The sequence below is a fragment of the Microtus ochrogaster genome, chromosome 15 (assembly GCF_000317375.1).
Source record: "Microtus ochrogaster isolate Prairie Vole_2 chromosome 15, MicOch1.0, whole genome shotgun sequence".
Classification (NCBI taxonomy): Eukaryota; Metazoa; Chordata; class Mammalia; order Rodentia; family Cricetidae; genus Microtus; species Microtus ochrogaster.
In genome coordinates, this window is record NC_022017.1 from 14,378,210 (window position 1) to 14,389,322 (window position 11,113).

At 46.5% G+C, this 11,113-nt stretch overlaps 1 protein-coding gene across 1 annotated transcript in view; it reads left to right on the forward strand.

The window, feature by feature from the left end:
• Nucleotides 1–8,885: 8,885 nt before the first annotated feature.
• Nucleotides 8,886–11,113, forward strand: part of Ddx17 (DEAD-box helicase 17) — a 21,374-nt gene continuing 19,146 nt past the window's right edge. Inside the window, exon 1 of the mRNA XM_005354288.3 lies at nucleotides 8,886–9,154. Within this exon, the coding sequence (XP_005354345.1) occupies nucleotides 9,105–9,154 (50 nt within the window). The 5' untranslated portion in view covers nucleotides 8,886–9,104. The remainder of the gene's footprint in view (nucleotides 9,155–11,113) is intronic.

Below are 11,113 nucleotides of genomic sequence, written 5' to 3' on the forward strand. Positions count from 1 at the left end.
CCACATGGTGGCTCACAACCATCTGTAATGAGGTCTGGTGCCCTCTTCTGGCCTGCAAGCATACACACAGAAAGAATATTGTATACATAATAAATGATAAATAAATTAAAAAAAGAATCTCAAACTAGCATATGCATGTCAAGAAATTCCTTGACTCAGGAAACTGAAAAGCTGACTTCAAGAAGCTGACTTCTTCCACCAGTGGTGCAGAGACCTCAAATGTGTTTTCAGGACAAGAACCTGCTACCTCATTTGCTCTTCTGCCTTCAGGCTTCTATTGTTCTCCTACATGCTATCCCTACATGGTAGCCAAGATGCTGCCTGGAGCTCTGGGGTACTCTTCTACGCAGTAAGGACATATAATAGAGAAGTCACACCATCATCCATCCTATGAAGTGAAGACCATTTGAGACACTACCTAATCAGCTATACATTCAGAGCTTGCTATAGCAAGAAGCTTGAAGCTTCTACCACCACTGGCATGTAGTCTAGTGCTAAGAGTGAGAACATGAGTTAGAGGTACCCAGATACAGTAACAGCAGGTTAGCAGCAGTGCCTATGGCTAGAGCAGGCTGTTCCTGCTGCTAGGCTGTAGGTCTCTGCCTCCTGACTGCAGCGTGTCCAAACTGCATCCATTCCCAAGCTGGTGTTCTAGGCTCCTGCCAACCCAATGACCCTGGTGTCCTGACAAGGTCCCCTGTGCTTCAGTTAGCAGGAGTTGGAGCCTAGTATTTGCCATCTAGAGTCCCAACCAAGGCCCAGGCAGGGTGACTCCCGCAGTGCTGCTTCCAGGCATTAGAAGAGGGTCAGCAAGCAGGGCTTGCCTAACATTTTCAGGTTGTGGGGGAGGTATCTCAAGATTTACTCTCTATAGTCTCCTCTGCAGCAGCAGCAGCAATACATTACACAGAAAGTTGTTGAAGAGACTATTATTAGTCTGTTACTTGAAGTTTTACTTGACTGAATAGAGAAAATTCCCAAATGATATTGTCTTTTTTTTTTTTTTTTTGGTTTTTCGAGACAGGGTTTCTCTGTAACTTTGGAGCCTGTTCTGGAGCTAGCTCTTGTAGACCAGGCTGGTCTCGAACTCAAAGAGATCCACCTGCCTCTGCCTCCTGAGTGCTGGGATTAAAGGCGTGCGCCACCACCGCCTGGCATGATATTGTTTTATACAACATGCAGGCTTATTTCTCTCACACAGAACATTAGAGCCAGTCATGGAAGCACAGACCTGTAATCCCAGCATTTGGGAAGCTGAGGCAGGATGACAAATTCCATGCTAACTTGGGCTATATAACAAGCTTGTTAAAAAAAAAAAAAAAAAGTCCAGGTGGTGGTGGTGGTGCACACCTTTAATCCCAGCACTCCAGAAAAAAGGGAAGCAGATCTCTGTGAATTCGAGGCCAACCTGGTCTACAGCGTGAGTCAGGGCAGCCAGAGCTGCTGTTACACAGAGAAAGCCTGTCTTGAAGAAAAAAAAAAAGAGTAGCTGAAGTTAGGCATCCAGAGACGCTGTGATAGTTTCAGTTCCTCCTCAACAGCCAGACTGTTCTGATCATGTTGGAAATCTACCGAAGACAAATTCTGGAATTCAAATTAGGTGAAGAAAGATGGAGGAGGGTGGGGGGCAGAAGAAAGGTTTCCTTAAGCTGAGTCAGCTCTTAGGAAGCAGCCCTCCCACACAGCCTGGCCCTTACATCTCATTAACCACAAAAAAAATTATCTACAAAGAAGGTCAGACAATACTGCCTTTTGTCCTGGACAGCAGGAGCCCAGCTGACACACAGTAGGGTGTCCTGTTATTAAGAAGGAAAGAGACACCAGGCAGTGGTCAAGCACGCCTAAATCCCAACTCTCAGGAGGCTAGGCAGGCTTGTCTACAGAGCTAGTTCCAAGACCGGCTCCAAAGCTACAGAGAAAAAAGAAAAAAGAGACTTGTATTATTTTTTTTTCTTTAACATTTGTGTGTGTGTGTGTGTGTGTGTGTGTGTGTGTGTAAATCTGAGGACAGCTTTTCTGAGTTAGTTCTGTGCTTCTGCCATGGTCCGTCCTGGTATGAACTCTGTCAAAATGTGGTGGCCAGTACTTTTCACTTAAGTCATCTCGCTGGCCCAGAGAATGGTTACTGGATAAGCATTGAGAAGCACAAATCTCCTAGTGCGTCACTGATAAATACATTTCATTGAGTGCATAGAGCATACCTTGTGAAGTGCTTCCGACTTTGTGCTGTCTGGAAAGATTGCCCCACTTGCTTTAGCTGTAGAGGAGGATGGCAAAACTCTTAAGAAGGGTTTTTTGTTTATTTGGGTTTTTTGTTTTGTTTTGTTTCCCTGAGACAGTTTCTCTATGTAATAGCTCTGGCTGTCCTGGAACTTGATTTGTGACCAGGTTGCCTCTGCCTTCTGAATGCTGGGATTAGAGGTGTGCACCACAACCAATGAGGCAGTTTTTTAAAATGAGGAAATATACCATCTTGCATAAGAAGCCCAGAAATCAAGTCAAGGGCCTGAATCCTTCTCATTATCCCTCCGTCCTTTCTGCCCCGGTTTTACTCTCTCAAATCTCCAATCCTGATGGCTATAGCGGTTTCACCAGCACATCCTACAGTGTCTGGAGAAAGATAGGAGGGCTTTCTGTTAGAAGGGAGGAAACAGCTGCTGCAGCTGCTGCTACATAACCGAAGAATGGGCTGGCTGGGGGGGTCTAAGGCAGGGATGGTCGAGAGGCTAGGACCTTCTTTTGTAGTGACATCATCATCTCTCAGTGATCTAACATAGTCTACTCTTGGCCAGAGCAGTAAGTACATACTTACCAAACCTCTGCTGGCCTCCCAGTGGCCCAGGAAATGGTGTGGCCTCTACACAAGGGCCTGAAGTCCCAGGAGTGTGGCTCCTTGTACTAGCCAGGCCCTTTGCAGAATGGAGCATTTTTCTTCCAGAGCTTCTGGCTCGAAGAGTTGCTCACACACATGTGACTGTGCACAACCCATGATCTGACATCCTTTTTTTGCCTTCCCAGGCACTTCACACTTGTGGCACACATACATACATTCAGGCAAGACCTTCAAAAACATAACATAAAAATTAACCAGTCATACTTACAGTTTATCTCTAGACTTTTTCAGTTAATATCTTTGGAGCAGAGATGTCTGTGACAGCTGTAACTAAGAAGAGTACCACATAAGTTCATGTATATTTGAAGTTCAAGGACTGGACCGTTGTCTTATTGTAGGGAGCAGTGGAAGCCCCCCCACACACACACAAGATAGACTTCCCAGAGCCTCGCCTTCCTTCCATCTTACTGAGAACATGGAACTGCCACAACCTCCCTTTCAATTTTTAAATCCATCTGTGGTAATTTTGCACATTCTAGGCAAGCACTCTACCAGGACTTTGCACATGCTAGGTAAGCACTCTACCATTGAGCTACATCCTCAGCAGTGTGTGTGTGTGTGTGTGTGTGTGTGTGTGGTGTGTGTGTGTTAGATTTTTACAATAGGTCCCATACTAACTAGCCTGGAGCTCTCTACCCTCCTGCTTTAGTCTCCCTAGTGTTGATGGAATTTTTATTCAAAGATGTTACCAACTACTTTGACTTGTTTGCTCTTCTGAGTGTCTCTGCACCTATCACTTACACTATTCATGACGAAACTCACAGTGGATAGGATAAAAGTTCTGTCTTTTGTTAAATGGAATGGTGCATTGCTGACTAATGTCCCAGTCACACCCATGTTGTGAGGGAGTTTGTATGATAGCTCAAGCTTTAAGATTAGATTCCCAGAAGCTTCCTGCTCATTCATCCTTCATAAGCTACCATTTGATGGCATCTGCTTTGGGTCACTGTTGACTTAAGAATATCCATATTCTCAACCTTTCAGATAATGGACCAGTTCATTAGAAAACCCACACAAGTCTCAAAGACAGAAAAGAGAACCACTGTGTTTCACACTTAAGTGAATTTAACAATGATGAAACTGCAGAGTTGTAGAAGCCAGATATAATGTTCATATATAATGTATTCATCTCACAGCAAAAATAGCTCAACAGTAAAACTTAGCACTTTCAAATCTGATCAAAAAGAACATGTCTCTGTTAGGGCAGCTAGTACACAGAGAAACCCTATCTCAAAAAAACAAAAATAAAAAGTTAAAAAAAAAAAGAACATGTCTCCTAGTGGTTGAAATGTCTAAGTATGTATTCTACCATTATAAAACAAAAAGAATAATCAACAGCAAAAGTGGGTAGAGTTTGCAGGTGCAAACAAGAGAAAAATATGATTGAAACCAACCTGTGATCCCACAATGAGATGGACAGGTTTCCTGTGCTTTGCTTCTAGCATCCCTTTGGAGACAATGGGCAGTGTCTAGAAAAAGTGTGTCATCACTTGGGAGAGCTCCAGGTGTCTACAGTGCAAAGGCTAGGGCTGCTGCTGATCACCTGTACTGGCTGGTTTTGTGTCATCTTGACACAAGCTAGAGTCATAAGAGAGGAAGGAGTCTCCGTTGAAGAAATGCCTCCATGAGATTCAGTTATGAGGCATCAATAGTGATCAATGAAGGAGGGCCCAACCCATTGTGGATGCTATCATCTTTGGGTTGGTGGTCCTGGGTTGAAAGAAAGAAGGTTGAGCAAGTCTATAAACAACATTCCTCCGAGGTCTCTGTATCAGCTCCTGCCTTTGGGTTCCTGTCCTGTTTGAGTTCCTGCCCTAACTTCTTTTGACGATGAACAACAGTAATGTGGAAGGGTAAGCTGAATAAACCCTTTCCTACCGAATTTGCTTTTTGGCCATGGTGTTTCATTGCAGCAATAGAAGCCCTAAGACAACACCATACAATTTATGTACTAAATGTGTGATTCTGGACCAGCTATAACCTTCCTGACCTCAGTCTTATTATCTGTAAAGTGGAGAGAATACAGCAGCTAACAGTTATTGATTATTATAAATGAGACACTACCCTGAGTGCAGTTCCATGGCTTTTCCCAGCATCCCTGTAAGAGATCCCTATTGTTTTATTGGATTGACAGAGGAACTAAAATTAGTGAAAACTCTTAGCACATGCCTTGAACACTGTGAGCACATAACTATTATTTCTGAGATTTTCAAGGTGGGAGGTAGATTGAGCTAAATACATTTTCACTAATTCCAAGAGTTTGGTTTGTCTCTAAATGAGATCCCTTGGTCTCTGACCTCTTTATCTGGTGAAATTCTATGTTTACAAAACACATAAACTTTGGCACTGGACAGATGATTCACTGGTTTCGAGTGAGTATTGTTCTTCCAGAAGACCAGAGTTTAGTTCTCAGTACCCACTTCAGGATCTGGTATCCTCTTCTGACCTCTGCAGATAATGCTTTCATGTGCACAAATGCACACATACTCACAGTAATTTATTTGTTTGTTTTTTCAAGACAGAATTTCTCTGTATAGCCTTGGCTGTCCTGGAACTAGCTCTGTAGACGAGACTGGCCTCAAACTCAGGAATCCACTTTCCTCTGCCTCCTGAGTACTGGGATTAAAGGTGTGCGCCACCACCACCCCCAACAAAAAAATTATTTTTAAATTATGGGCATGTGTTGTCTATATGGGAGTAGTGCATATAAGCACAGGTATCTGAGAAAGCTAGAAGAGGGCACTGGATTCCCTGGAGCTGGAATTATCTACAGACCTACATCTTTATGTGGATGCTGGGAACCAAATGAGTTCTCTGCAAGAGTAGTATGCACTCTTAACCACTGAGCCCTTTCTTTAATCTTTTGGATGTGAACTACATCGTATTTGTGTTATGCTCAAATCTGTGAAGTCTCCGCAAAAGCCAATAAGGAAACTGAATCCTATATGTAAAAGCAAAGAGCCTTTATTTTAATCAAGTTTGCAAACTTGGTCTCTCCACATTTTCAACGTATTGGAATAACCAGATTAGAATAGGGTTTTATAGTAGTAAAGGTGGGGTGAGGGGTTTTTGAGGTCTTAACACCCCTGATAGGCTGACATTCGACTAGGGTTTCCTGGTGACTGTGTGCTGGCAGGTGTTTCTATCTACAGTGTTTGGAATGCCAGGAAGTTCCTTTGAATGGTCTGTTCTTGGGTGGAGGCCCCTGTGATTTCAGCTTGTGGTTTCTTTAGCCCAGCACTCTCAGGGTAAACAATTGGGACTCCAGCCTCCATTTAAATTCATTGATGGCCAAAGTCCCAGGTGATAATGGTTGGAAGAAGTAAAGAACTTCCTTTGGGTGACCTGCCCAGACTTGGATTTTCGTGGCTGGCCCTTACACAGACATTGCCCATTGTCTCCCAGAGAACATTGGGAAATGCTCTTATTCACCCTTGACTCTTCCCTTCACATCCCTAGCATCAGCAAATCATTTGCTCCATCTTCCCAAGGCAATCATTTCTCCAATACCCAATTGATATTAACCTGCACCAAGGCCCACCATCGCTTGCCTGGATTACACTACCCCCTACAAACACCAAGACAGGGTCTCACTATGCAGCCCTTGAAGGGGACTCAAGAATAGTGAATAGTGGCAGGGGCTCCCTCCCAGACCCCATTTAGGCACAAACACCTGTTTTCACAGAGAGATCCTTTTTCTGGCTCTGCCAAATGGCCTTGCAGGTCTAATTTTTTATTTTATTTATTTGTTTGTTTTTGTTTTTCTTTTTTTTTTTTTTGGTTTTTTTTTTCGAGACAGGGTTTCTCTGTGGCTTTGGAGCCTGTCCTGGAACTAGCTCTGTAGACCAGGCTGGTCTCGAACTCACAGAGATCCGCCTGCCTCTGCCTCCCGAGTGCTGGGATTAAAGGCGTGCGCCACCACCGCCCGGCTGTTTTTGTTTTTCAAGACAGTGTTTCTCTGTAGCTTCAGAGCCTGTCCTGAAACTAGCTCTTGTAGACCAGGTTGGCTTCGAACTCACAGAGATGCAAGTGTAATTTTTAAGAGGGGAGGTATGTGTTAGAATGGGCTAGGATGTGGTGATAAAGGAGATAGAGGACAAGGGAGAAGGGGAAGGAGACAAGGAAACCGGGGCAGGGATATTTGTCCCGGAGGGATAAAGGATTGCTTCTGGATAGAGGGGAGACAGATATGGCCCATAGGCAAATGGTGGTTTATAAAGGTAAAAGGGGAAGCCCTTGTTAGGATGAGGTGTTTAATTTTAATAGGGCATGCTGATTAGGTGAGCCAAAGGAGGATCTTGATTTCTGGACTTGGTAGTCAGTCTCAAGAGAAAGTGGCCAAATAAGGGAATAGACCTTGGTGGCTAGCTTCAGGAATGCTATTTAATGGTTACTAGGAAGGCAGAGGGAATGGCAGAGAAGAGCAAGACCTCCCAGAGCCACATGCTCTAGTAGGCTAGTGTCCCTTTAGTGCTGGTTGTTCTGGAGCTCTCTGTAGACCTGGCTTTGAATTCATAAAGATCCACTTGTCTCTGCCTCTGAGTGCTGGGACTCAAGGAGTGCCCAGCAACTCCCAACTTCCCTACTGTCCTGTCTTTTTGTTGAGGGTGTTGGGCTCAGCAAACATTTTTCCCACTTTTCTGTGGCCTCCACTCCCGCAGCCCTCCTCAATTTTCTTTTTCTAAGTTAGCAGCTGTCTAACATAAACATTTGTCATCTGACTCCCTCTCTAGAGAACAAACTCTGAGCAAAGGAATGTGTTAGTTCCCTAAGCATCTGGACAACCAGCACAATGCCTAGCTCTCCATGTCTGTCTCTATTGCTGAACTGACAAGTAAAGCCCTTTTATTTTCCTGGTTTCTCAATAATGCGGGCAACATTCACAACAGGAGACAAGGCAGCCTCCAGACTGATGGCCTCCCTTCTCCGCATCGGTAGAAATAAGACTAGAGGTCTCAAGGGACGCAGCAGGTTCACAGTTTTGCAAAGCAAGTATGGCTGAGCTTGTGTGCCTTGGCAGTACGCAGGGATGGCAAACAAAAGAAAGTAATCTATGAGTTGGGCGGCGCCCGCGGCCTAAGCTAGCCTGCCTTCCCCAACGGGGTCTGCCGTTTCCCCAGCCGTGGCCCCAGAGAAGCGACCAGTCTGATGGCGACTAAGGCCATCAGCGGCCAGCTCAGGAAGGGCTCCCAGAGGGGGGGCCTCTGGGTGAGCGAGTCGACTGTGCCCAAGCAGGAGCGATGACAACAGTCTATTCGGAACTGTGGGAAACACAGGTGTCTTTTAGCCCAGTGGTGATGTCGCCCCTAAAGAGCGACACGACGCACCCAACATGGCTGCGGCGCCAGCGCGGCGAAAAGCAACGGAAGAAAATGGCGCTGGACTGCGTAGCCAGCTTGGCGAACACAGGGCGGAGGGGCAAGGGGCCAAGGCCGTTCAAGAGGGCCTCAAGACCCTCCAGGTTCTAGTACCTACAAACCCCCGAAATCCGACCAAAACAACGTGGGGGAGAAGTTATTGTGTCTGCACAAGGCCAGCCTCGAGTGCCGTTTGAACTCGGAATGCTGGGAAAAAGTCTATTCTCGAAACAGAACTCGCTACGAAGACTACGCACCCTCGCAATAGAGAGCCGGCCAACCACGCAAACAATGTTACGTCGCCGGAGGATCGCCCCACCCCCAGCCCACGTTCTGGAGCTGGCGGCGCGAGAACGGTACGCCCGTTGCGTACAGTGCCTTATTTAGGTGGGCCGCCAAGGGCGCCCGTCTCCGCCACTGACGTAAAACGCTTCCTAGAATGTCTGTAGCCCCGCGCCGAGCCCTCGGGCTCCTCCAGACGCTGTTTACGTAGCGTCTCGGCCGTGCGTAGAGATAAGTTGGAGCAGGCTCAGCGGCCGCCGCCATTTTGTACAGTCGCTGGGAAGGAAGGGAGACGCCTAAACCGTGGCACTGCCCGGTTTGAGCGTGACCAGACCTCCCCGCTGTACTAACAACCACCGATTCTCTGTGTTTTGCTCCCGTCTCCGACGAGAGAGGCGGCGACGGTGGCGTCTGCGACGGGAGACAGCGCGTCGGAGCGAGAGAGCGCCGCGCCTGCCGCCGCCCCAACAGCGGAGGCGCCGCCGCCATCGGTCGTCACTAGACCGGAGCCACAAGCCATCCCTAGCTCGGCCATTCGTGCCCCGCTTCCAGATCTTTATCCGTTTGGGACCATGCGCGGAGGCGGCTTTGGGGACCGGGACCGGGATCGGGACCGTGGAGGGTAAGGGGAAGGTGCGGGCGGGGGGCGGGGTAGCCCGCGACGTACAATGGCCGCCGAGCTCGGGCCTCTGGCTGGGCCGAGCGCCTCTGCGGTCCGCCGTCGTGGCTCGGAGGCGACAGGCCAGCCTTGTCGCCCCGCTTGACAGGCCTCGCCGATCATTTGGTCCCTGCAAGCCGCAGTGTTTGTCTGGGAAGACCCCGCATGCTCAAGTCTAGAAAAAGCGACCTCGAGGTGGTTTCCTTTCCGTTATGTCTCCAGCCATCCCATTTAGAGGGACTAGAGTCGAAAAGGTCTTTTGCTGACTCTAAGCCAGATTTTACTCCCATTTGGTCATATTTGGTTAATTGGAAACACATTGGAATGGGAAGTGCTGGGCTGCTTTTAAAAGATCGAAGTTGGGAGAGCCGGGAGGTCAGGTGACATTTTTATTTATTGCCTTTTATAGATCCAGTTATATTGCAGAACTAACTTTGAGGCCTAAGCTAGGAAGTTTTTTATAAATTACCTCACGAAACTTCGTATTGTGCTTCTAGAAAAATCCTTGAATGTGCCTGTCCTGGAGTCAGTACTCAAAAGTTTATGCCAACGTTGTTCGGGATACTTAGATACCGGAAACAGTTCACGTCTAAATAAACTTTAGGTGATTTTTTTTTTTTATTTGGATACAGTCTTGGCTGGTCATGGTGATGCACACTTCTAATCTTAGCGCTCAAGCAGTAGAAACAGGTAGATGATCTCTTGAGTTCCAGGCCAGCCTGGTCCACATTGTGAGTTCCAGGACAGCCAGAGCTACATAGTGAGATTCTCCCTCGAATGGGGAAAATCCTTAGAAATATCAAAGCTATTGAAACCAAGAGATGTTCTTGAGGTGGCACATGCAGGTGATCCCCAGCACCAGAGGCTGAGGCAGGAGCTTGGTGACTGAGGCCAGCCTGGGCTACAGTAGCTCTTGTGTCAAAGCAAGGGAACGGTTTTCAAGGTTAGTTGTAGAAAGAAAGAAAATTCAGTTAGAATAAGCCTTGTAAAGGGATCTTAATTTTAGAAGCTTTCTTTACTGTAATATTCAAGCAATGTTAGCTGGGCCATTATGGCATGTGCCTTTAATTCCAGTATTTGGGAGGCAGAGGCAGGTGAATCTCTGAGTTCGAGGCCAGCCTGATCTACAGAGTGAGTTCCCGGACAGCCAGAGCTGCACAGAGAAACTAACTGTCTGGAAACCAGCAGAAATCGAGCACTGCTGCATCACATCAGGAACACCGGGATCATGTTAGGAGCCACGCTAAAGTCGTTTGACGGAGGCTAAAAATCTCTTCAAAACTGGGTTGGGTTTTTTTTTTTTTTTTTTTTTTTTTTTTTTTTTTTTTTTGGGTTTTTTTTTTTTTTTTTTTTTTTTTTTTGGTTTTTCGAGACAGGGTTTCTCTGTGGTTTTGGAGCCTGTCCTGGAACTAGCTCTTGTAGACCAGGCTGGTCTCAAACTCACAGAGATCCGCCTGCCTCTGCCTCCCAAGTGCTGGGATTAAAGGCCTGCGCCACCACTACCCGGCTTGGCTTTCTAGTTCTTGTAGAGTGTTTCAGACTTGTGTTTGATTTGCAAGTGGGGTGGAGTGGCCAACTCAGAAGGCCTTTTTGGTCTGGTATTGAGCTGAAAACCTGGGGCCTTTTAAAGGTGTGGATGAGTGTTCCTGGCTGTATATATTTTTCTGTTGTGTTGGTTCAGCAGTAGTATTAATAAATTACCCCAGTTCTGCCTACTGAACATACATATCCAATGAATCCCAGTAAAATTTCTTATCATAAATCTTAGTCTGTCAGGTTGGCCTAGAATGTGCCATATTTCAGGGTAGACAACCACGCCTCTTCTAACAGAAGAGGGTTTTAGGTTGTAGGTTTTGACCCACCACTCCCCAAACTGGCTGGTCTTGAAACTGAAATTCCTCAAAGTAGCTACTGTTGAATTTT